The sequence below is a fragment of the Sturnira hondurensis genome, unplaced genomic scaffold (genome assembly GCF_014824575.4).
Source record: "Sturnira hondurensis isolate 20B ecotype Veracruz unplaced genomic scaffold, ASM1482457v3 Scaffold0004068, whole genome shotgun sequence".
Lineage (NCBI taxonomy): Eukaryota > Metazoa > Chordata > Mammalia > Chiroptera > Phyllostomidae > Sturnira > Sturnira hondurensis.
The window spans coordinates 10,083,709-10,110,821 of record NW_028076699.1 but is presented as its reverse complement, the minus strand read 5'-3'; the positions used below and the strand labels follow the sequence as shown (position 1 = coordinate 10,110,821).

Sequence of the window (27,113 nt, the reverse complement as noted above, 5' to 3'; positions counted from 1 at the left end):
AGATAACATGAATTTCTGTTTTCTTGGTGTCTATGGGAGTAGAAAGACAACCTGGATGGTGTTTTGATTTTGTAATTGGGAATTGATTTAATGGTTAACTTAGGTTTTTAAATAATGAGAAATTTTACTTGCTACTTAACTAGTGATTATTGGGTGAGCCAAGTGGAAAGTGACATGGTATCAGAAGTGGAGAATGGCAAGAATGAAGGAAACGAAGCTGGGATGGTCAGAATCTGGCTGAGTGGTGGGTCAAATATGCCTGGCTCTTGTGTGTGGATAAAGTTCCTGATCTCATCTCCATGCTAGGATACAACAAAATGATCAAGTCCATCAATTCCGAGTCTCCTTTTTAATTTCCACCAGTGGATTCTGTATTCAAAGACCATAGTAGCTTGAAGGCGAAAGAATCCATCTCCATATCTGTCACCCAAGAATTACTGCAGGGACCCACTGTGGAGTAATGAGTCACTGAGAGTCAGGAGGTCTGGTTTCGAGTGCCAGTTTCCTTTCCCCTAACTGGCAAATCAGTTTATCTCCATTTCCCCTTCTGTAAAATGTGGGGTATGGAAGTCTGGTAGGTGGTCTTGCTAACCCTACAACAGATCTGTATCCTAGATGTCAGCATAAGGTAGCGTGTGATCCAGTATAGTCACTCAAGAAGGAAATTTTCCAATCACTAGGAACATTACCTTCTTTGCCATTCTCTGTTGTGTGAATGAGAGCGATAAAGCATTGTATTTATAAATTCTTGCTGTATTTCATGTTTACATAGAACTTCAGAATGGTAACAAAGAATGTGTAAAGGCAGGAAAAGAAACAGCTTTTTGAAATAGAGCAATTATGTACATATGTATTTTTTTAATTCAAAAGATTTAAGAAATGGGAGAGTAGGGCCAACTTTTCTACAATAGAGCATAGTATTAGAAAGAATGAAGACTTTTGAAGTCAGATGTTTGTTATGTCAGGTTTTGTTTATCTGCTCATCTTATTGGACATGGGCTGTTTATACCTTTCAGTTTTTGTAAATAATGTTGCAATGAATGTTGGTATACAAGCATCTGTTTGAGTTCCTGCTTTTGCTTTTTTTGGGTATATAGCTAGGAGTGGAATTGCTGGGTCATATAATGTTTAGCTTGTTGAGGAACTAACAAACTTTTCCACAGCAGCTCAATAATTCTGCGTTCCCACCAGCACTGTGCAAGGAGGGTTCCAATTTCTCCACATCCTCACCAACACCATTTACATTTGTTTGCTTAATTTTAACCATCATAGTAGGTGCAAAATGGTGTATCATCGTGGCTTTGATTTGCATTTTCTAATGATGCAAGCATCTTTTATTTACTTTTTGGCGTTTTTGAAATGTCTGTTCAAGCCCTTGACCCATTTAAAAAAATTTGTGTTTTTTTGTTGTTGTTGTTGAGTTACAGGAGTTCTTTATATATTTTGAATATTATATAATGTGCAAATATGTTGTGTTTAACCCTTGAAGGAACTGCCTGACTTACAAAGTGGCCATGCCATCTTACTTACATTCCCCCCTGCTGGGTATGAGACTTCCAGTCAACACTTAACTGTTGTGTTTTTTTTTTTTAAGTCATCCTGGCGGGTGTGAAGTGGGATTTTGTTATGGTTTTGATTTGCATTTCCCTGATGAGTAGTGATGTTGAATAATGTTCCTGTACTTACTGATAGTTTGTGTGTGTTCTCTGGAGAAATCCTTTTTAAATCCTTTGTCCTTACCACCACCCCCACCCTTAATATTGCATTTTAAAAACTGTCTTTGCCTATTTTAATTGAGTTATTTCTATTTTTATTGTTGAGTTGCAAAGTCGTTTATGTATTTTAGATAGCAGTCCCTTATTCAGGTATGCAGCTGACAAATAATTTCTCCTGTTTTGTGGATTACGTGTTAATTTTCTTGGTAGTATCCTTGGAAGCACTGAAGTTTTTAATTTTAATGAGATCTTCTATCTTGTGCATTAGGACATGGTATGCTGTTGTCCTGTGTCAGTTCAGTGCCAGCAGGAGTCCCCAGTTTGGGATGTGGTAGAGAAAGTAAGTTTATTCAATGCATACAGGTCAGTTATGATTCAGCAGGGCTGTGAGAACAGCATGGTTGTGGAACAGCTGAATAGTGTTACAGTTTAGTTATGAAGCAGCACAGCTGAGGAGCAGTGCTGTTGCGAAGCCACCATGGGACCAGGCTCCTCTCTAGCTAGACAGCTCTGGTCTGCTCTGATGTGCTTGGACACCTTTCTGACATCTTTGCTGGTCCAGCCGGGGAAAACACTGTCTTCAGTCTTCAGTGGAAAGGGAAAGTAGCTTTCCAAGCCACAGGGAACTTTACTTGTATTGACAGAAGTCCCTGCCCCTAGTCCCTGATTGGTGCAAACTCCAATCTTTGCACTTTGGTCCAAAAGGCACTCTTCTGATTGGTGAGAATGGGGCTGCTCTGATTGGTTGGTAAAGGTGATCGGATGGCAGAGAGACAGTGCAGGAAGGCAGTTCAGTTCCAGCGGCGAGCAGCTTAGTGCCCGGTTCTCCCTGAAGTGAGGTTTGTGTGACAGCAACCTATATAGAAATGACTGCTAGGCTCTGTTTTTTGTTTTTTTTGAGCTCAGCCACCAGGGCCCTTCTTAGGAGTTATCTTGATTCTCAGCGTCCACACTCTCTGTTGCCTATGGTGTGGAGATTAAAAAGTTAATAAGTGAATCCAAAACTACAGAAGTATAACTTTAAGTAACTATGTATATTGTGCTTGGGACTGTGAGTTGAGAGTGGAAGAGAAAGGGGGTAATAGTAGACGGAGAATAGTAGTAGACGGAAAGGAGGAGTGTGAGTAACAGATTCTTATTACTTCCTTGACTGATTCTAGAGCATAATTAGGTCCAAATTAAGATTAGTGGGGCAGGAAAAGTTGCCGATTTTGCAGAGTGGTTTACAGCATTCTTCCTGCTGTGTAGTGATAGCAGGAACATTTTTCCCCCATAACATTTTCTTCTGAACTTCGGACTTTTTAGGACATTTCCCTTACCTGAAAAAGGTAAGACTCTAATCAAGAACCAAGTGTTCCTTATAGTAATTCTGCTCCATATTACATAAATGGGTACAGTTATCTATGGTCAACATTAAATCCTAGGCTGGGCTAGGATTTGATGGCTATGCCATCAAAAATGTATCTTTTTATAGTTTGAAAAAATGCATTCATGAAGGTAAATTTTATACCACCATTTAAATATGTAGTGCTTTTGAGCCCTGGCTGGTGTAGCTTAGTGCATTGAGCATGGGCCTGTGAACCAAAGGGTAACTGGTTCGATTCCCAGTTAGGGTACATGCCCAGGTTGTGGGCCAGGTCCTCAGTGTGGGGGGGGCATGTGAGAGGCAACCACACACTGATGTTTCTTTCCCTTTCTTTCTCCTTCCATCCCCTCTTTCAAAAAATAAATAAATAAAATTTATAAAGAAAAGATTAAAAAAAGAAATATGTAGTACATTTTAAAGCCAAATAATGGTATTGCTCATACTTCCATTAGTACAGATTGATGAACTAAATATGAGGATAATTCTTTGTTGTCTAAGCAACATTCATTTTCTCTAAAATATTAGTTGCGAGAGATTGCTTAGCACAAGAAAGTTCTGAAAGTTCTCCAAGGGGTTATTCTGGACATTAGAAGTGCTGCAAAGATACTGTCTTTGCCACGGGGGTGTCATTTCCAGAATATCTTATGTATAATTTTGAATTCTAGTGTCTAGAGTAGGGCTTCATTGAAATATGTTTCCTTTTAAACCTTTGCTCTGGTGCCTTTTGGATCCTCCCAACTTAGTGTGTCTCTGAGTTCCCATCTGTGTCTAGGCTATAAAACTGGACTGTTTTCTGTCTCCTATAACTCTTGACTTCATGCCCATGCAGTATGTTTTTGTGTTGCTATATTATACTTTTGTTTCTCTTTGTTTAAGGAATGGATTTTGCTGCTATTCTCCATATTTAGTTCTAAGTTTTACATAAGTTTTTGATTGTACAGGTACTGTTTCCCTTTCTTCTTGAAGTTAGATGGTACTTTTTATATAGGGATTTGTATCCTTAATGTTAGTTTACTTTGAATTTCATTTTGGTGTTCTCTTAGGGTTTGATATCAATAAAATATTTAAATCATTATTCTTGCTTTGTGGTATTTGCCACTTAGAGATGTGTGGATAATATCAGTGCTTTCTGAAAAAAATTGAAGCTTTAAAAAGTTTATATGTGTATTATAAAAGATTCAAGCAGTTTGAAAGTACATGAGGTCAAAAGTGAAAGTTCTCCTTAGTCATAATCACATAAGTTTTTTGTGTGTGTACATTTCTGATCCATTTTTGATACATTTACACACAGACATAATGCATGACTATTGTTTTGTGACTTGCTTGTTTTTTGTTTTTTGCTTAACAGTTTATTTTGGATAGCCTTCCATGTCAGAACATATAGATAGCTCTACTTCATTCCTGACATATGCAGTCATCTATTTAGTCATTCATATGTTGGTGGACAGTTTGATACCTTGTTTACAAATGATGCTGATGTGAACATTGATGTACATATATCTGTGTACATGTGCAATTATTTCAGTAATGCAAGTAATACAAGTCTTATAAATGGATTACTGAGCCAAAGGGTATGCAGACTTTAATTTTGATAGACACTGTTAAATGACCCTTAAAAAGGCTGAACCAAATTACACTTTGGCAAAGTGTGAGAAGGCCAGTTTTCCCCCAACCCCTAACCTTGTCATAGCTAGATATAACAGTCTGTTTTATTTTAACCAATCTGATGGGTGGAAAATGGAATCATATTGCTTTAATTTGCATTGTTATTACTACCAAGGTTGAGCATCTGCCTTTTTAAGAAATTATATTTTATCGATTATACTATTAAAGTTGTCCTGAGTTTTCCCGCTTTGCAGTGCTCCATCCAGCACCCCCACTCCCTCAGGCAGTCCCCACACCTTTGTTCATGTCCCTGGGTTGTACATATAAGTTCTTTGGCTCCTCCATTTCCTAGACTGTATTTTACATCCCCATGGCTTTTGTGTAACTACCTATTGGTATTTAGTCCTCCCACTTCACCCATTCCCTCTTACTCTCCTCTCGTCTGGAAACCATCAAAATGCTGTCTGTATCTATGATTCTGTCTGTGTTATTCTGGTTTGTTTATTTTGTTTTTTAATTTGAATTGTTGATAGATACGTACATATGTATTGCCATTTTATTGTTCCTAGTATTGATCTTCTTTTTCTTAAATAAGTCCCTTTCACATTTTATGTAATAATGGTTTGGTAATGATGAACTCCTTTAGTTTTTTCTGGTCTGGGAAGCTCTTCATCTGTCCTTCAAGTCTAAATGATATCTTTGCAGGGTAGAGCAATCTTGGCTGTAGGTACCTACTTTCCATGACTTTGAATATTTCTTGCCAATCCCTTATAGCCTGCAAAGTTTCTTTTGAGAAATCAGCTGACAGTCTTATGGGAACTCCCCTGTAGGTAACTAACTGCTTTTCTCTTTGTTGCTCTTACGATTCTATTTATCTTTAACCTTTGGCATTTTAATGATGGTGTGCCTTGGAGTGGGCTTCTTTGCATCCATCTTGTTTGGGACTTGCATGTCTATTTCCTTCGCCAAATTAGGGGAGTCTTTTTTCATTATTTTTTCAAATACATTTCCAATTTCTTGCTCTTTCCCTTCTCCCTCTGGGACCTCTATGATGTAAACGTTGGGCCTCTTGAAGTTATCCCAGAGGCTAGTTGCACTGTCCTTATTTTGTTAGATTCTTTTTTCTTCTTGTTGTTCTAATTGGTTGTTTTTTTGCTTCCTTATGTTCCAAATTACTGATTTGATTCTCAGCTTCATCCACTCTACTATTTTTTCCCTGTAAATTGTTCTTTATTTCAATTAGTGTATCCTTCATTTTGGATCTTTTTTATGCTGTTGAGGTTCTCACAAAGTTCTTTGAACATCCTTATAACCAGTGTTTTGAACTGCATCTGATAAGGAATCTATAGATAAGGAATCTATCAGATAAGGAATCTGATAGATTCCTTATCTCCATTTTGTTCAGTTCCTTTTTCTGGAGTTTTGATCTGTTGTTTTGTTTGGGCCAGGTTTCTTTGTCTGCTCATTTTGGCAGCCTCTGTGTGTTTGTTTCTATATATTAGATGGGGCTGCTTTGACTCCGTGTCTTAGTAGTGTGGCCTAATGTAGTAGGTGTCCTATAGGGTCCAGTGGAAAATTTATCCACAAGAATGAATCTTTCTATTCAGAAACACAAAATGCTTTTCTTTCTTTCTTATTTTTCACTGCCTTGCCTGAGGACATGTTTATTGATTCTAGAGAGAGGGGGAGGGAGGGAGGGAGAGAGGAGAGAAACATGTATCTGAAACCTCGTGTATCTGCCCTGATCAGGGATTGAACCCGTGACCTGTAACCCTTTGGTGTACAGGATGACCCTCCAACTAACTGAGCCACACTGGCCAGAGCTTATTGTTTGTTGTTGTTGTTGTTGTTTTTTTTTGATACTCGGTTTTAAGTCTTTCTAGTACTTCATATGGTTCTTTTTTTAAAATAGATTTTATTGATTATGCCATTACAGCTGTCCCATTCCCCCTCGTTCATTCCCCTCCACCCTGCACACCCCATCCCCCACATCCCACCCTTTAGTTCGTATCAGTGTGTCATAAGTTCTTTAGCTTCTCCATTTCCCACACTACTCTTGCCCTCCCCCTATTTTCTCCCCACCGTCTATGATACTTATTTTCTGTACTTTCTCCCCCTTCTCTTCCTCCCACTTCCCTGTTGCTAACCCTCCATGTGATCTCCATTTCTGTGGCTCCGCTCCTGATCTAGCTGTCCTCTTAGTTTGCTTTTGTTTTAGGTGTGGCTGTTAATAACTGTGAGTTTGCTGTCCTTTCACTGTTCATATTTTCTATCTTCCTTTTCTTAGATAAGTCCCTTTAACATTTCATATAAGAAGGGCTTGGTGATGATGAACTCCTTGAATTTGACCTTATCTGAGAAGCACTTTATCTGTCCTTCCATTCTAAATGAAAGCTTTGCTGGATAGAGCAATCTTGGATGTAAAGATTGAAATCTTTGGATTTCACGACTTGGGATACTTCTTTCCAGCCCTGTCTTGCCTGTAAGGTCTCTTTTGAGAAATCAGCTGACAGACTGATGGAACTCCTTTGTAGGTGACTGTCCCCTTATCTCTTGCTGCTTCTAGAATTCTCTCCTTCATTTTAATCTTGGCATGATGTAATTATGATGTGCCTTGGTGTGTTCCTTTTTGGGTCCACTTTCTTTGGGACTCTGAGCTTCTTGGACTTCCGGGAAGTCTATTTCCTTTGCCAGATTGGGAAAGTTCTCCTTTATTATTTGTTCAAATAAGTTTTCCACTTGTAGCTGTTCCTCTTCCCCTTCTGATACCCCTATAATTCAGACATTGGAACATTTAAAGATGTCCTAAAGGTTCTTAAGCCTCTCCTCATTTTTTTGAATTCTTGTTTCTTCATTCTTTTCTGTTTGGTCATTATCTTCTTCCTTCTGGTCCACTCCCTTGATTTGAGTCCCAGTTTCCTTTCCATCACTATTGGTTTCCTGTGCATTTCCCTTCATTTCAATTAGTTTAGCCTTCATTTGTTCCTCTAATTTGTGACTAAAATTAACCAGTTCTGTGAGCATCCTGATCACCAGTGTTTTGAACTGTGCATCTGATAGGTTGGCTATCTCTTGGTAGTATTGGCTCTGGGGCTTTGAGCTGTTCTTCTGTTTGAGCCATAACGTTTTGGTCTGTTTGTGCCTGTTACATATGAGGAGCGGAGCCTTATGTGTTCACCAGGGTGGGATGACCCAGTCACTGGGTTGTGACGCTGTATGTGGGGGCAGGGTCAGAGAGGGGCAATGGCGTTTGTTCTGCTCTCTTTCGGACCTCAGTCCCCTCTGCTGCTTCCTGCAAGCAAACCGGGCCCCCAGGTGCCGGCTCCTGGGTGTGTGTGCCTGTCCTCTAGGACCCTGTGAATCTCTCCAGCAAACTTTCTGTGAGCCTGGGAGCTTGACCCTGAAAGTTTTTCCAATTGGTGCTTTTAGGCTCTAATTCCCGTTGCTGGGGCCCTAGCTTTTGTGGTCTGTCTCACTGCTCACTCCTTCACCTGGTTTATGTGCACGCAAATGTGTGACCACGGTCAGCCAGCCACCTTGCACCCTTACTGGGTCTGCCCGTTGCCACCCCACACCTGGGATCTGCCAACAGCTGCCTGCGCTCCTGGGTCGGTCTGGCCACTTTTTCCTGCCCTACGCACTCCTCCGGCCGCTGACTCCACCCCTCTTACCAGTCTGGTGGAATGGTTCATTGTTGTTGGACTTCCGTACAGTTCAATTTTCTGTGTTTTGGTTGTGTTTTTGTTACTAGAACTTTGTTGTCTTTAAACTTGGTTGTGCGAGGAGGCACAGTGTTTCCACCTATGCCTCCATCTTGGCCAGAAGTAATTACCTTTTTAAAGTGAGAAAAAAAGAACAGTAGGGCCTGCTAACTATTCAAAAAACCCTTTGTCATAAGGTGAAAGCACGAAGGCTAGGGCTGCAGCTGAATGGTTGGATGTCTGTCCTTTGAATGTTCCTACAGTAACCGAATTAACTGATTTCCAGGCCCTTAGACCACCTGCAACAATATTTGGGTTGTGGTGAAGTGAGCGTGTAGCTTGTGGGCTCTGTAGTGACTTCAAGAGTTGATCATTTAGTTAACAGGATCAGATTAGTGTTTCCTGAGAGTAACAAGACCTCAGTGCCTATCCATTAATGTTGAAGTTTCCAAATCATTGCCTCTAAGTTCCTGGAATCCCTGTAGGTTTCTGGGCCTGGTCTTTATCTTTGGCCATTTTCAATCCCCTTCTGGTATAGGAATGCAGATTGATTCAGAAGGGCTGAGATAAATTAAAAGAAATAAAAATGCTGGAAATGACACACTGGAATGAAGTTGGAATGTTAACATTCCAGTTCATAGTTGCTGTAGGGGCCATTTGGTATGTAAATCAGATACCTGACTCCTCAATTATCTGAGAAACCTTCTGTAAAATGTTAGAGATATCCAGGCCTATGCAAATGAGGAAGCAGCCTGTTCGGTGGCTTCTAACTTATCCTTTCTTTAAGTTTTATTTATTGTTCTATCTTCTTGCCACTGCCTTTGAAGAGTCAACTTCTTCCTCAGGCAGACAGGGCTGGTGAAGACTGGATTCCTTAGCAAACATTATATGTGTATGGGACTTGCCTTTATCCATTAATAGTTGGACTCAAGTCACTTGTATATGCAAGTCACTATTACATCCTTTTGAATATAACCTTTTTACCTTCTCTGAAAGAGCACGTTGCCTGACATCTTGTAGAAACTCAATAAATATTTATGGATGTAAAATAAGTTCCATGTATTGCCTGAATTAAGGTTTTCTTTTATGAAGAGCAAAGCATTGGGGAAAATGAAATAGTGCTGTAATTGTCTGTAGTTGAATTCATTTGTACCCCTCCTCTTTTCTGCCTTACAGGATGTAAGCTTTTAAAATATCACTCTTTAATTAGAGGAAGAAGTATGCTTTGTGTTAATTTGGAGTCTGTCTGCTAAAGCTTTTTGCTTAAGAAAAGATTTAGCTGGGTTTGTAACTTCCATAGTTTATATTAATATGTAGATTTGCAATTAAATACACATGGTCAAATGCAGTGCACACTTTTGGAAATCCAATGATGACAGACTAAAAATGAGATTGAAAATATGCCAGCAGTTTAAGTTGGGCAATACACTTAAGCTTTTCTTCCACTGGGTAGTGGTTGGTTTTTTTTTAATGTCAATGTTTCTTTAATAGTGATTATAGGAAAAACCTTTTTCTAACCCTCCAAACAGTTGACCAGTTCGAAGTGCTATCTGTGCACTGAGTAGCTAACTGTGCTCACAGCAAAGAAAAGTAGGTTCCCTGAGACTGGCAGGTACCAGTCCTGGAAAGTCCTCACCAGACACCTCATTTAGTGTAATTGGGAAAAGTCCTGTTGGGAATGCCTTTGCAATAACCGATAGCCTCGTGTGGAGTGTTGCTGGGGTACTGTAGGCTCTACAGCCATTGTTTGCAACAAGTACCAGACTGGTGAGTGAGAATGGCTCTGAATAGTACCTGCAGCAGGTCCAGGTGTTCTGCTAATGCTGCACTGTTGATAGTACATAACCAGAATTTAGATTTTAAGGTTCACTAATCTTCCAGGGAATGCAAACTAAACTTAGTCTTAAATGTTTCATAGATGTGTCAACTATTTAAAGGACTCCTAATAGTTTTAACTCAGTCTGTTGTATTTATTTATTTATTATTTACATTTTTATTAAATTTGTTTGTGTTATATTGGTTAATAAAATTATAGGTTTCAGGTGTATAATTCTATAATACATCATCTGTACATTGTATTGTGTGTTTATGACCTTAAGTCTTAAGTTTTCTTTCCACGATTATTTATCTCCCATTCACCCTCTTCTGTCGCCCCTCACCTATTCCCTTTCCCTCTGGTAATCACCATACTGTTGTCTGTGTCTCTGAGTTTTTGTTTTTCCTTTGTTCAGTCCCTTTACCTTGTCCCCCCAGCCCCTCAACCCCCGCTCCCCACCCCCTGGCAGCTCTCAATCTGTTCTCTGTCTCTATGAGTCTGTTTCTATTTTGTTTGTCTGCTTATTGTATTCATTAGATTCCACGTTTAAGTGAAATCATATGGGATTTGTCTTTTTCTGACTGGCTTACTTCACTTAGCATAATACTCTCCAGGTTTATCCATGCTGTCACAAAAGTTAAGATTTCCTTCTTTTTTATGGCTGTGTAGTATTCCATTGTGTGACTGTACCACAGCTTTTTTATCCACTCACCTACTGACAGGCACTTGCGCTGTTTCCAGATCTTGGCTATTGTAAATAATGCTGCAATGAATGTAGTGGTACATACATTTTTTCAAATTGGTGTTTCAGGTTTCTTCAGATATATTCCCAGAAGTGGAATTGCTGGGTCAGAAGGCAGTTCCATTCTTTTAAATTTTTTGAGGTAACTCCATACTGCTTTCCACAGTGGCTGTAGCAATCTACATTCCCACCAATAGTGCATGAGGGGTTGGTTTACTCTACATCCTTGTCAATACCTGATGTTTGTTGATTTATTAATGATAGGCATTTTGACATGTGTGAGGTGATAGTTTTAATTTGCATGTCCCTGATGATTAGTGACGTTGAGCATTTTTTCAAAAGTCTTCTGATTATCTATATGTCCTCTTTTGAAAAGTGTCTATTCAGGCCTGCTGCCCATTTTTTAATTGGATTATTTGGTTTTTGGTGTTGACTTTTATAAATTCTTTATATATTTTTTATTACTGGCAAATATGTTCTCCTATTCAGTGGGTTGTCTTTGTTGATAGTTTTCTTTGCTGTGAAAAACTTTTAGATTGATATAGTCCCATTTGTTTATTTTTTCTTTTGTTTCCCTTGCCTAAGCAGATATATCAGGAAAATACTGCTGTGAAAGATGTCTGAGATTTTACTGCCTTACGTTTTCTTCTAGGATTTTTAGTTTCATGTCTAACATGTAAGTCTTTAATCTGTTTTGACTTTATTCTTGTGTATGATGTAAGAAGGTAGTCTAGTTTTATTTTTTACATGTCCAATCTGTCCAATTTTCCCAACATCGTTTATTGAATAGACTGTCTTTACCCCCTTGTATGTTTCTGCCTCTTGTCAAATATTAATTGACCATAAAGGTGTGGGTTTACTACTGGGCTCTCTATTCTGTTCCATTGATGTATTTATCCGTTTTTATGCCAGTACCGTGTTGGTTTGATGACTATGGCCTTGTAATATGGTTTTATATCGGATAGTGTGATTCTTCCAACTTTGTTTTTTCTCAAGATTGCTGTGGCTATTTGAGGTCTTTTGTGGTTCTGTTGCAGAGGGGAGGGACCCCCAAGGAGGTGTCAGGAAGTGCCAGAGGTAGTGGGACCAAAACTGCATGATAGATTTCCATACTGCCAGGTAAGGATAAACAAACCAGCCCCACGGCAAGTGACACCCCAAGCTGCAGTGGGACTAGAAACCCTCTGCCCACTTTGGATTATGGTGGCAGGAGAAGGCCCCTGCAGAGGGCATGCGCGAGGCTAGTGAAATGTTTGGACAGAGAAAAAGACCCTCCTATTTGCTTCAGGAGCACATAGGATTTTGGGCCTCATCTTTTAAATGGAATTGCACATGGAGACTCATCGTTTTTTTCCTTGCCCTTGCTTGCCGGGTTAGGACCCAGCTCATGAAGGCTGAGTCCCACACTGGCCTGTGCACCTTGCTAGTGGCAGCCCACGGGACACTGTGGCTCCATGCTGCACAGCCCGGGTCCTGGCCTGAGCCCCTTCTCAGCTCGTGGATACACAGGCCGGAATGTTTGCCAGCCTTGGGAATTCGAGCAGCTTCAGGTGCTGGGGGGGGTCCGTGTTCCCCCATGGACACAGCCACTGCACAACCAGCTGCAGTGATGTGGCAGTGGCCCAGGCAAGAGGGAGAAGCTGTGGCAAGGTGATAGCAATGCTGGTCCCACAGGTATGCACCCCAGGGAGAGAGCCTGATGGAGAGCTGTTGCCATTCGTGTAACAGTCTTGGACCCTAGGAGGACAAATAAGGATGGAGCAGGGTGTCTGGACACTGACTCTGGTTCTGGGGGTGGCTGGCTTCTTTCTGTGTTTATGGAAGAGCTTGCCCTAGATCCATGAAGTTCCCAGCTGCCTCCAAAATTGGGCAACATTTTAATAAAGACCTTTTTCCTTCCCGATCAATCTTTGTTATGGGTGTATACAGTGGCAGGCAGCCAAATCCCAGTTTGTTCAGTAACAGTTCCATATACATTTTTGTAACATTTGTTCTGGTCTGTGAAATATGTCATTGGTATCTTGATGGAAATTGCATTGATTCTGTAGACTGCTTTGGGTAATGTGGACATTTTAATGATGTTAATTCTTCCTATCCGTGAACATGGTATATGCTTCCCCTTATTTGTATCTTCTTCATTTTCTTTCCTCAATGTCTTATAATTTTCCGAGTATAGGTCTTACATCCTTGGTTAAATTTATTCCTCAGTATTTTTTGATGCAATTGAAATAGGATTGATTTCTTAGCTCTCTTTCTGATAGTTCATTATTGGTGTATAAAAATGCAACTGATTTCTGGATGTTTATATCTGGCTACTTTACTGAATTCATTTATCTGTTCTAGTAGTTTGGGGTTTTGGGGGGGAATCTTTAGGGTTCTCTATATACAGTGTCATGTCATATGCAAATATTGACAGTTCTCCTTCTTTTCTGGTTTATTTTAAAAATACATTTGTATCTCATATCTCTGCTGCATTCCCTCCATGTAATGCAAGACTCAGTAGCAGTGCAGTGGCACTTTCTCGTTGACACCCTGGCGGGCGGAGGTGCCTGGCATTTGGATCTCTTCTTGCCTCGGGGCGGGGGGGGGGGGGCTTGCCATTTACCTCAGACTCTTTATTTGTTGTTGTTTTTGTTTGATTGCTTTTCTTCACACATAACCACATCTATCTAAATTTAGAAACAAGGAAAGACAAATTGCTAGGAGGTGAGAGAAATTGATCCAAGGTGATTTGAGATTTAATATCATAGTATTGTCAACATGTGCCTTGTAGTAGTAATATAGAATGCCATTTTGTACTTGTTGAGAACATCGTGCTTTTTCCCTCCCTCCAAATCTTTGTGAGGGAAAAAGTGAGAGTTGTTTTTTAACTTCTTAAGAAAGAAAATGAAAGCAAAACATTAGGACAGTTACTGTAAATGAACTGTTTATACATTTGTCACTAGGAAACTATTTTTAGTTGAATAGTAGCTTGTAATTGTAGTTACTGTAGTTTATGGTATTTATAACCTGCTGTGGTTTTGAATATTGCTCTTAAGACTGTAGTTAGCGACCCACTAGATTTTAATTGCTAGGACATATTCATTCTTGCTTTCCTCAAAATTGTAATCAGTGACTACTTAATGGCAGCAAAATGCTTGAAAACAAGCTTTTAAATTGTAGCTGTTACTAAAATACCATAATAACTACTATGTAAGTGATGGTTGCTTTTTTGCTGTAGAAACTTTGTGATAAGAAGCTTCCACAAAATCCTTAAGAAAAATATAGTATAAAAAAGTAACTGATAAATGAAAGATACATTTTAAGGTGGAATGTGAATGAGAAATAGACATGTAAAGGTTTGACGTGGTTATATTTATTTCAATTCCTTGGGTTGTTTTGGGGCTTTTCAGATCAGGTTGTTTTCTTTCTTGACAAATGAGTTATTTTTTAAAATATCATTTGTATAACTCTACAGTTTGCAAAGTAGTTTCTCTTTGAAAAAGTGGTATACCAAAACCCATTTTACTGCACATTTGAGTTTGCACAATGTGCAGTAAAATGCACAAAATAAAGGTTGCACATTCGGGCTCTGCAGTGTCAGGAAACAAACTGTGTGTTCTAATTTCTAAATTACTAAGCTGTGCTTCCAGCTGTCTCTGTTCATGTACAGCAGAGGCAGTGCCTGCAGGGCAGTTGTACTGCGGGTGTTTCACAGAGCACTTGCCATGGTTTAGTGCTGTTTGCCTCTGCATTTATTCAGTATTACCAAATGCTGTGATTTCTAGACCAGTGAGAGCATCCCGCAAGCTTAGACTTCCAAGCAGGAGCCCGAGTAAGCAGTGGGAAGTGAAGCGGCTATAAAATTTTGTGGACAGTGTATATGCAAAATGCTTTTTAAAAATTGTACATAATTGGAATGCAGGTCACACATTATTTTTTATAAAGTCTTTTCTACATCCATCTTTTGAAAGTGTACTTATACTTGGTGATCAAAGTAGGCATTTAAAAATGGTGTGGTGTGGAAATAATTTTAACATAACAGTTTAAATAATTAAACACTCATTTATTTCAATTTTCTATAAATGACAGGGACTTTTTAAAGGCCTATTAACAACTAAATATACTTTTGGTTGTTTCTTCTAATGGAAGGAACTATATGATTGAGAGACATGTATGATACTATAGTTTTTATTTATTCTCACCAAACTTTATGCCCAACTTTAGTCAGCAGATAAACTGTTTAGAGTTTGTTTTCCTTTGCTGACTACCTTACTGGTCACTTTCTTTAGGGAGCAGGGACAAGTTTAGTTAACAATTTTTGGAAATAGAAAAGGGTAGAGAATGTATGGCTTCTGCAATCCAAAAAAGAGAGAAATTCACTGTAGCTTAGGTAATTGAAAGTTTTTGTAAAATGTGTAATTGAAATGCTACTTCAAAAGGGGGTGGGTGTATGGGCTGCCTCAAATCTTAACATCTTAAACATAGATTTAAGTTATCAAATATATATTGTACACTTACTATGGATAAGAAAAAAACCCACTTAGGGAGTCTTAAGAATTTGGGATGAGATGATTGTTGTAACTGAACATTGGATATTGTTCTGAGTGTCCTCATGTTTGAGAGTAAAAACATTTAAAAAATAGATTTTATGATTCTTTTGATTCAAAGAGAATGTACAAGTTTATGTAGAGGAAGCTTTTCAATATTCAGAAGTATTTCTTAGATCTATATTGTGTTCTCATTCTGACCTTGGGGGAATGGCAGAACAGTACCAGAGCCTCTTACATGACTTGGCTCAGCTACCGTATAACGTGACCTGTGACCTAATACATCTTATGTAAGTCCTTAATGATTATCACGGTCATAATATTATACTTATTGATCTTTCATAGGATATTCATATCTGTTACCTCACATAAGCCCCTTCATTAGTCTTTCTATCATAAACCACTAAAGTGAATATATACATACACATATTAAAATGTAAAAATGGCCCTGGTTGGTGTGGCTTAGTGCATTGAGCACCGGCCTGCAAACCAAAGGGTTGCTGGTTTGAGTCCCAGTCTAGGTTTGTGGGCCGGGTTCCCAGTAGGGGGGCGTGTGAGAGGCAACCACACACTGATGTTTCTCTCCCTCTCTTTCTCTCTCCCTTCCCCTCTATAAAAATAAATTTAAAATCTTAAAATATATATATAAATGGTATATATAAAATGTAAAATGCTTCTGGATTATTTAAGATAAATATTTTCATGATGGCAAAGAGGTAATTGATGGCTTTTATCCCCTATTATGTGTCAGGTTCTCTGGTGTGCAGTTCCCATATATTATCTCATTTAATCATCCCACTAACTTATAAAATAGGTAGCTCTATTCTCATTCTAATATGAGACCTCACTAGAGAAGTAGGAAATGGGCTTTGGAGAATAGGAAGGAAGATGCTGGTTTATTAGGTGGCGAGACAGTAATACTTGGTAAGATTCCTTTTGATTGTGTGCTGTTTACTGAGAAAGGTAACAAAACAGAATAGGGGTTGTATAAATGCTGATGAGTTCAGTTTAGACATGTTGAGTTTAAGGAAGGGAAGCAGACTTTAAAGAAGGTGAGTACAGCCAATAGTGGTGAGTTTTTTTGGTTTTTCTTTTTTTGCCTTGAATATTTTTTAAAGATTTTATTTATTTTTAGACAGAGGGGTAGGGAGAAAGAGAGGGAGAGAAACATCACGTGCGTGTGGTTGCCTCTTGCACACACCCCCCACCCTGCCCCCACTGGGGACCTGGCCTGCAACCCAGACATATGCCCTGACCAGGAATCAAACCAACGACCCTTTGGTTTGCGGGTTGACACTCAATCTACTGAGCCACCCTGGTTAGGGCTGCCTTGAATCTTACAGATATTTGTTAGGCACTTCTTTGAATGTTAATAACATTTCAATGTTGATTGTGTTTGTGAAAGAATATAATGAGATGTTAATGCTTTCAATAATTAAATAAATTTTGGGAGAATTTCACAGTTTGTGAACATTACAGTTACTATGCCTTATGTAGGTGAGAGATGTTTTTTAGGCAAACTGAGAGATTACATGAAATCTCTCTTACATTTTTTAAAGATTGTATTTATTTATTTTTAGAGAGAGGGGAAAGAAGGGAGAAAGAAGGAGAGAAACATCAATGTGTGGTTGCCTTTCATGTGCCTCCCACTGGGGACCTGGCCTTCAACCCACTCATGTGCCCCGACTGGGAATTGAACCAGCAACCCTTTGGTTTGCAGGCCAGCACTCAATCTACTGAGCCACACCTGCCAGGGCTAAATTTTTAAATTATTTATTATGTAAGGAAAGCTTCTTTACTGTAAGAAAAAATAGAGTACAGAAATTAAAATGAAGAGATAAAACCAATAATCCTACTGGGTTAACTGTATTCTAATTTTCCCCCCTATTTATTGTTTCTTTCAGAAATATGGCTACACACACCTTTCTGCAGGAGAACTTCTTCGTGATGAAAGGAAAAACCCTGATTCACAGTATGGTGAACTCATTGAAAAATACATTAAAGATGGAAGGATTGTGCCAGTTGAGATAACCATCAGTTTGTTAAAGAGGGTAAGGAGTGTGAATGCCAACCAATTTAAATAGCTAAGCATCATGAAAGACCAGTCTACATTTTTTCACTTTCTCACTTTCTACTCATAACCCTTTGCAGTCAGGTTCTATGTCCATCTTCACTGAAACTGTTCTTGCTGTTGTTACCAATAATCTATATCAAATACAGGGGATATTTTTGTCATTTTTCTTGTAGCATTTAACTCTGCTCACTGTCTTTTTGGAACTCATTTCTTTTGTTCTCTGTGGCACCATTTTTCTTGATTCTCTTCCTATTTCAATACTATTTCTCAAGTCTCCTTTGATAAATCTTCTTCTGCAAGTTTCCTAAACCATATATTTCTCAGGGTTTTATCCTAAGTTCTTCTATCATTTTATATATTTCTTGCTGGATGATTTTAGCTATGCCTAAGGCTTTCCATGTGCTGATGATGCCAAAATCTGTAGCTATAGTATGCTTTTGTTTCCTAAACTGCGACCTACGATTGTAACCAACTACTAGGCATCCATCGGTGGGTCTTACAAGTGCCTCAGAATCACCGTGTCGGAGATGGAATGTATCATCTAAACTGTGGTCACCGTTATTGCCTGTCCTGCTTAATGGGTCTACCATCTTATCTGCCCAGCTGCCCAGGCCAGGAATCTGGGTTTTATGCTGTATTTCCCAAGTCTGCCTCACTTTCCCACATTCATTCAGTGAGCAGATCCTCCATTTATCTTGCTCTTAATCCTCTTCTGTTTCATCTCTTCTCTTTATTATAACTGTCACCTTAGTTTAGACCCTCTTTTCTTCTAGAGCCTCCTCCTAGTCTTTTTGCCTAGATCATTGTTGTCCCTTTCAAATACATCCTTCATGGTGAAGTCAGGGTGACATTTCTTTCCCCCTGTAAGGTGATGTGAGCATATTCTTCTTTGCTTAAAGTTCCTTAGTGATCCTGTATTGCTTCCAGAATAAAAACCAAAGCCTCTGTGTGGCATAACAAGTCCCTCATTAATCTTGCCCCTCATACTTTCTAGTCACGTCTTCCACCATTTCACATACATATCCTAAGATTCAGCTGTACCAGCTCCCTTCAGAGTCATCCGAGCTGTACACTTTCTCACTTCTGAGCCTTTATACGTGCAGTTTACACTGTCCCTCTCTGTGTACTTGGACCCCTGTCTGCCTGCCACTTCACTATTCAGGATTCAGCTCTGCTGCCACCTCTTAGATAAAGCTTCCAAGTTTCCCAGGTAGTTTGTGCTTGCTTCTTTGTTTTACCATAGCATCCGTTTATGCATCATGATAGAACTTAGCACATTTAATTACATATTTGTTATCTATTGGACTGGGAGCTCCCTAGGGGCCGAGTCCTTGCTCTTCATGTGAGTTAGCCTTGAATAAACATATGTCGAATGAGTAGAATATTGATCTACCTCTTCATATATCGTCCACTATCGTAACTGGTGTAGAAATGTTGTAGCAGGGGCACAAGGCATGCTGTGCAAGTTTTGTGAGTGTCGGAGAAGCTAGATGTGGAATAAAGCCGCCCTCAGATAAAGGAGTCAGGAACGACAGCCGAGCCGTCGTTCTTGAGGAACTAGGAAACAGTCTGAGCACTCATGGGACCAGATCTTGGTTTGCGTTGGAACAGAGGCTTCTCTGGACTTTTTCAGTCACGCATCTGTGCTTATCCCGTGGTGATCAGTGTGGTAAGGATTTGGACATCTACATCTCCCATTCACGTATTCCCACATTCCACTTAAATTCAGACTTGGGAAGAGGATGGTGAAATGTGCTCTTCTTGCTGTCTCTCTGAAGGTATTGTTTTCTTTGCTACCTGTGTTTGGGGGTAGCCAGTGAGTGGCATTTAGGTTTAATTAGCTTCAATTAAAAGAAAAAAATATATTGACTCCTTCACTTACAATTAATGCTAGCAGTCTGTTACAATTCTCCAGAGCTTTTTGCAGTTGGACTTGAATCCCTGCAGAGAATCTGAGTGCTGTTAGATGCAGCGTACATACTCCCCACCACAACATGCCGTGGGCGGGGGAGGGAAGACAGGATAAGGGTCTCTAGAGGCTGAAGCCAAGATACTGCTTAATACTTATTTTTCTCGTTTGCTGTTTATAACTTTGTGAATGTGTATGTTAAAGCAATACATGCTTACTGTAGAAAATTTAGAAACTACAAAAAATGTGTATGCCCATAAAGTAGGGGAGGGCACACATCCATAGTTCCACCAGCAACCGTGTTAATGCATTGGATCATTTTCTTTTAAGTCTTTTTCCTATGCATCCTTCACACTTAGGATTTAAAGAATAACAATAAAACCAGCACCAGCATATCTACTAGCCTGCTTAAGAAATTGAACTTTGTTAATGTAGTATTGGCCCTGAATCTTTCTTTTCCTTTAGGAAATGGATCAGATGATGGCTGCCAATGCTCAGAAGAATAAATTCTTGATTGATGGGTTTCCAAGAAATCAAGAGAACCTTCAAGGTTGGAACAAGACAATGGATGGGAAGGCAGATGTAGCTTTCGTTCTGTTTTTTGATTGTAATAATGAGGTAATGCACATCGTCATCTGCCCACATGGGTTCTAAGCAACTTGATTGTCAGCTATACAGAAATACAAAGTGGCTTTTTGAAAATATATAGTTTATTGATTTCGGAAAGAGAGAGAAACATTAACGTGAGAGAGAAACATCAGTTGGTTGCCTCCCATTTGTGCCCCAACCTTTTGGAATACAGGACGATGCTCCAACCAGCCGAGCCTCACCAGCCAGGGCCGACGAGCCTTTGCTGATATTTACGTTCTGTGTTGGCAGCTGTGTCTTTCTGAACTGGAACGTTGGGGACAGAACAGCACTGTCTTGCCATCGGACTGCTGCACACTTAATGGTGTCAGCAACATTGTGGGCCTGAAATTTGTTTGTTTTTTCAAAAGAACAATTTGTCTTGAGTTGTTTTTAAGTAGGAATTGACTTGTACAATAATGGTAGCTGATAAAGCTGCCCCCTATTACTTCTTAGGTATGAGCTGTTATCTTGCCTTAGGATGATTCTTTACTGGAAAAGAAGCACACATTTCTGGGAAATTGCGAAAAGTTTCTGTTTTATAGGAACATTTAAGGTAGCCAATTTGCCTTCTCAGAGTAAAATGATCTGGGGCAAAGGCAGGAAAACATTCTTTTTCTTGCTGGCACTTTCAATAGCATACTTAGATGTACCTTTGAATAACTAAATTAATTTCTTGGGATCATCTAATTAAAAGGCATGTTTCACACCTGGAAACTTCATTAAATTAATGCCAGCAGCCGGAGGGAGTGAGAATCTGAAGTGCTGCCCTGCCCAGTGTGGCCCATCTGGCCGGGCGTCACCCTCGGGCGTCACCCACGGGCGTCACCGCTGGTTGATTCCCAGTCAGGGCACGTGCCCAGGTTGCTGGTAGTTAGGAGCGTAAGAGAGGCAGCCCTTCAGTGTCTGTCTCTCACATCAGTGTTCTCTCCTTTTGCTCCCTCCTTTCCCCTCTCTCTCTTAAAAAAAAAAATCTAAAGTACAGCCTTAAAGGAAATTGGCTGGTTGAATTGCAAATGTCCTCTGGTGGAAGGACTTACTGAAGCCTTTGAGTTGTTATAAAATGTAACTGTCTTCTTCCAGCCCCCAAAAATATGTTTTCACTTATTCTTCAAAGTTAACTTTAGAATGTTACCATAGCTTTATAACCAAGGAATGTTTATTCACAATTAAAAGGGGGTACTTTATTACAATGCAAATATGTTGATTTTTAAATATTTGGTTATTTATGGAATTATTGAAAAGTAAGCAGAAATAGAACAAAGTTTGAGGCCTGTAATTCATACCTAATAAGTTAATAATAATATATCTTAGCTGGAACCATACACATACAGATCTTTTTATTGCGGTTTGAAAACAAATACACAGGAAAAACTGAGTCATGAATGAATTCTTATTATGCTCTGTACTTATTTAACCTAGTTTATATAAATTGAACCACATGTTTAAATTTAAAAGGACTTTATATGTTGATTAATGAATTAGACACATTTGGTTTAATGCAGGTTTTTTCTTTAACTCTTAAAACTTCATTCTCTTTTCAGGTTAAAAGAGTGGCAGGTTCATATCTCTCCTTTTAATTTTGTCCTTTGCAAAATAAGTTTTTAAAAAATTTTTATAGACTTTATTTAGTTATCTTTAGAGGGGAAGGGAAGGAGAGAGGGAGAGAAATATCAGTGTATGGTTGCTTCTCGTGCATCCCCTGCTGGGAACTGGCCTGCAACCCAAGCATGTGCCCTGGCTAGGAATGGAACCGTGGTTGTTTGGTTCACAGGCCTGTGCTCAATCCACTGAGCTACACCAGCCAGGGCTCAAAATAATTTTTAATATATTGATCTTTTCAGATCTGTATCGAACGATGTCTTGAGAGGGGAAAGAGCAGTGGAAGGAGTGATGACAACAGAGAGAGCCTGGAAAAGAGGTAACTTTGCAGTTTGTGTACAATAGGCACCTTAGCCTCAGTTTGCAGCTTGAGTAGCAGGCCAAACACTTGCCTCATTTGGTCCAGAAAAAGAGAGAACGCCATGCTTAAATAGGTGAAATGGCTTATCTAAGATGATGGTAAGGGAATCGGTTGAGTCAGATCCAGTGTTTTCCTCTAAGCTTTCCTGTAACACGGGGGAGGATGGATAGATACTTAGAGCCTTGCGATATTTCCTTTTTTTCCCCCAGAATTCAAACCTACCTTCAGTCAACAAAGCCAATTATTGACTTATATGAAGAAATGGGGAAAGTCAAGAAAATAGATGCTTCTAAATCTATTGATGAAGTGAGTATCTCTAGCCTGCCTTAAAAAAAGTCAAGTAAAAATGTGATGGAGGGGTTAGGCAGGAGAAAAAAAAAATACTATGACAGAATAGTTTGCTTTTCAAGACACTGTGGAGACTAAATGAAAAATTAGGGTTTTTTTCTCCTTTTTGAGTAGAGTCTAAAATGGATTGTACAACTTCAGACTTGTTCGTCCTAAGAAGTGGGTGGATTATTAATTCCGAAACTCATTTCTTAAACACTGGAAAATTGGCACTTTGAGACTATGAGTTGGACCATGATCATTTTTTAAAAATCTGTAATGTGAATGGCGAGTCTTGTGGCTCAGGAGCCCCAGGCTGCCTTCGTGTCTTCTTTTGCGGAGCACACAGCTCCAGAGGGGCAGGGTTCCTGTGACTCAGTGCCGTTCTCTCCCTCACGAGTCAGCTCTGGTTTGCAAGCCCTCAGTGCCCGCAACTGTTTCTAGTGCCTTTTAATTCACCCAGTCTTTTCCTGATTCCTGAATCTTCTTCCTGTGGACCTTTCTTTTTTATTGTGTAGTCCTTTCTGGTTTTTTACCCATTGCCGCTTTCTATAGCAGTGAGGTAATACATCAGAAAACTTACGTGTTTCAGCATCAGAACTAGGAAGATAAGCCACTTCTATTTTATCAGTTTTTGGTAGCTGATCAAGAAATTTTGTTTTGTCCTAAGAACACTAATAAAATTGAATACATCATTTTCATAATTTTATATGTATTACTTATGGTGTTATGTTACTGTCTAAAGTAAAATAGATGAAACTAAGAAATCCTAATTGTTTTATAATGATCTATTTTGGAAGTGAATATAAAGTTGATACATTTTAAGGCTGTGTGGTATTTTAACAATACCTTTTTTAAAAAATTGTTACTCCCTTTTCCTTTATAGGTTTTTGATGAAGTTGTGAAGATTTTTGACAGAGAAGGCTAACTCCGGACCTGAAAGCATCCTTGAAATCATGCTTGAAATGTTGCTTTGATAGCTGCTATCACAATCTCTTTTTAAGTCAATTTTAATGTTTCATAATTATATCACAGTGGCCACAAAGTATGTGAGACAAATTAAAATTTTTAATCTTTGTTTTTGTCACAGGAGTAGAGAGTGAATTTGGATCTAATTTCATCTTAGCTATGGTGCTCACAAAACAAAGAAGGGCATTAGCTAGTTCTTTGTTTTTACTCAATAAGGAAATCCCTTTTATAGTTTGTGCCTTCTGTGAGCAAAACTTTTTGGTGTGTGAATATCCCTTTAGTAATTATAATGCGTCAGGACTAGGGATTCCTCATTTCTCCTTTCTCTTGCAGGTTTTAAATTTCCAACCTGTTAAGTAAATTTGTGGACCAAATTCCAAAGGGACTCTTTGTGTAGTCAGTTCTTACATAATGTATTTGGTAAACAAACTCATAAAATGAATTGCTAGAAGTGTTTTAGTATTTATCACATAACTGGCCGTATCCTATAGAAAGGTAAGAAAACTTAGGCTACACCTTCCCACGGCTTGTGCAGAGTTGTGTGGCAGGGCGTAGTTTCTGCGTCCGGGATTGGGATGGGGGCACTGGGGGTTCAGAGCCTGACAGAGTCGTCAGCTTTATTCTGACATAAGTCTGAGGATAAGGGGCAAGGATCGCTTCTAACGACACGTGTTCCTTATGCTCTATTCTATGGTGTTATTAGTGATTAAGTTGATCTCAACCAGATTTCTAGCAGTGGAATCTTGAAATGCATGTACTAAATTTATGGTAAAATGAGTTTTTTTGGTTTGCTTTCCAGACTAAATATAATAACATTAGAATAAAGTAGAAGAAATATAATGGTTAAATTTCCCATTTGTATTTTATTTTTTTGAATATTTTTTCATAGTTATTGTTTAAGAAGATTTAAAAAAATCACTGCACTTTGGTCAGAAAAATAATAAATATATCTTATAAATGTTTGATTCCCTTCCTGGCTACTTTTATTCAGTAATTTTTTTTTTCTGGCATCATGTTGAAGTACAGAAAGATGTAGAATAAAACAGGCTATGGAGTCCAAAGCAATTTTCTCTTAAATCTATTCTTCCTTTAAAAATTTCTGAGAAATTTATTTTCTCCATCTTTTTTGCTATCACCAATGCAAAGTGGTATTTAAGTTTCCTATTATGAGACTTCTTAAAATGCTTCTGATCTTCAGCACATACACTGTTTGGTATACAGGGTTAAATTAGGCAAAAATTTTGACTTTATATAATTACTAATATAATAAAATTTTTGTATTTAAAGTCATTGGGAACAATAAGAACAATTTATAGATATTCTTGTACAGGGGTGAGGCTAAAGTAGGTTTACACTTGCTTGTGTGGAAAAAGACATGCAGGTTATGATTACTCTAGTAGCTTTATTAACTCACATACAACTGTAAACCCACTTTCGCCCACCCCTGCATTATAACAGATTTATTTATTTCTATGTGTGTTATGAAGTTCACTTATTAATGATGAATTTTCAAACATGCTTGCTGTTATAAAAACAAAGTATTTGTAAGTGCTATAATACATTAGCCACTAAAATTTGTATTGACATTATCTTGGTTTCTTGGAAAAGATTGTAATGAATTCTTATCTAGTGTTTTGGTCCAGCCAGTACAGCCCTGTGTACTGGGTGATTTAATTAAGCAGCTGTGGTATGAAGCGAGAGTAAAGACTTAAGGTTTTGAGTGCATTCCTACTCACATAAGTGAGGAAATGCATCAGATGGGGATCTAAATATTTATATTGGTATTGTGAAAGCAACCTTAATTTAAGGATTTTAAGAAGACTGTTGAGACTAGGTGCTTTGCTTACTTTCATCAAATATCTTTCTGTGGTATAATTACTAAACTATGAGGCTCTGCTTTTTGTTTACTTTTTAAGTAGAAAAACATGTTAGGAATATTGAGTTTAGGAGCTGATTGAGACACATCTAACTTTACTAGTTAGGTCATTCCATTTGTTAAAGATACAGTCACCAAGAAGTTTTTGACTTTTCTTGAAAGACCCCAGTGGAAGCTTTGCCATTTGAAAAAAATTACTTTATTTCCATTCAGTGATGCTGGGTATATATGAATATTTAGTAAATAATCCCAATAAATTTTGTGCTATGGCCTTTGTTGTTTGCTGGTTCAGATTTCTGTCCTCTCAAGTATATCGGACATTTAGCATGTGGGTCCTCCCATAGCAAAAACCGAGTTCAGGATCAAGGAGGACTTTGCTCTGTGTGTTATGTTTGTGTGTCTTGAATTAAGCAGAAGCATGACTCGATCCCAGTCCTCCGAGAATAATCTGGAGCGAGGTACCAGTAGCCCGTTTCATTACCAGCCTGCAGCATCAATTCCTTGTCTCTTTGAGGGGGAAATTGGCAGCAGGCAAGCAGTGCGTCTGTCTCAGGATGTGGTGGTGACTTTTGTGGGTTTTTGGCTTTGTCCATGTAATTTAAGTGGTTGTCTGACATTTCAGTGGTCCCTGTAGATAACAGTGGCTGAAAGTATTGGCCAGACGAGGTCAGCATCTTTTCCCTGGAGGTTTGGTCTTTCATCTTCAAACACATTAACTGCACCAGCCACAGAGCTGCAAACGCATTCTCTGCCTTCCAGGAAATTTCTAGCAAAATCTAACACTCTGATGCAGACAGACCTTCAGTTGTCTTGTGTTGGCTAACTTCAGTCATTCTTATATAGTCTCTGACACTTCTCCCTAGCTTATATGCATACTTCAGCTAAAGGAAGTAGTCCTTCAGTCTCAGTATTTTTTTAATGAAAGAAAGAAATGAAGCTCATTTATTGTATAACAAAGGAAAAAGCTAAAAGTGGTTCTAATCTCCTGTCCCTTCTTTCCCTCATCATGGGCTCCAGTGTAAGAACTCTCTTGGATTCAGGCCCGCTTTCCTTTGAATGGGTGTGGTTGATTGTGATTGTGATGGTAGTCTGGACGTCGGTCAGGTTCTGCAGGTCACCATCTCTCCCGTCAGGAGCCAAAGGACAAAGCTGAATTTCTGGCCTCCACCCTATACCCAGTGTCAGCCGTACCGACTGGGGGCTGTCCTGCTCAGACCGGATGGGATCCCTGCTGCCCCCATTCATTAGAGCAAAGCCTGCTTCTCTTGGGTCCCTTTTCCAAAGAGGCTTTTCTTCCACAACTGTGTCCTCCTAAGGCCCTGGCATAGGAGAAGAGGGCTTAATTACTTTCTACGATTTAGGGAGATATGGTTATACAGATTGACCCCTCTCCAGGTGTGGTTCTTTCTGCCACAGAAAATTGTTTTCTACTTATGATACATTTTCGGGTAACTATGCAGCTTCCTAACACTGGCCTTTGATGCCTTAACCAACCAGAGGAAAGGCACCTGACGGGGAACTGCTGCATTCCCCCCTGCAGGTGGGTAATGGGAGCAGACGCCAAGAGCTGTCGTCTGCATGGCAGAATCAAGCAGCTAAGCAGCATACCATTAAAATACCATATATATTCCCATTTGGTTGAGGAACCACATTGAAAAAAACAAAGTAAAATTCAAATAAAGCCATGTATATGAGCTTTAAGGAATGCTCATGTATCGGTACTATGTGTTACTCTCAGTAGCTGCTTCTAAGAAATGAAGGGAACCCTGGCTGGTGTGGCTCAGTGGATTTGAGCACCAGACTGTGAACTAAAGGGTCACCGGTTTGATTCCCCATGGGGGCACGTGCCTGGGTTGCAGTTATTGGGTTGCAGGTTGAAAGTGCCTGGGCTGAC

The 27,113-nt window shown here is 39.1% G+C and overlaps 1 protein-coding gene across 1 annotated transcript in view; it reads left to right on the top strand.

Annotated features, from left to right (window-relative positions):
- Positions 1-24,356, top strand: part of CMPK1 (cytidine/uridine monophosphate kinase 1) — a 32,369-nt gene extending 8,013 nt beyond the window's left edge. Inside the window, exons 2-6 of the mRNA XM_037043333.1 lie at positions 17,379-17,525; positions 19,923-20,075; positions 21,929-22,005; positions 22,257-22,353; positions 23,261-24,356. Of these exons, the coding sequence (XP_036899228.1) occupies positions 17,379-17,525; positions 19,923-20,075; positions 21,929-22,005; positions 22,257-22,353; positions 23,261-23,302 (516 nt within the window). The 3' untranslated portion in view covers positions 23,303-24,356. The remainder of the gene's footprint in view (positions 1-17,378; positions 17,526-19,922; positions 20,076-21,928; positions 22,006-22,256; positions 22,354-23,260) is intronic.
- Positions 24,357-27,113: the final 2,757 nt, after the last annotated feature.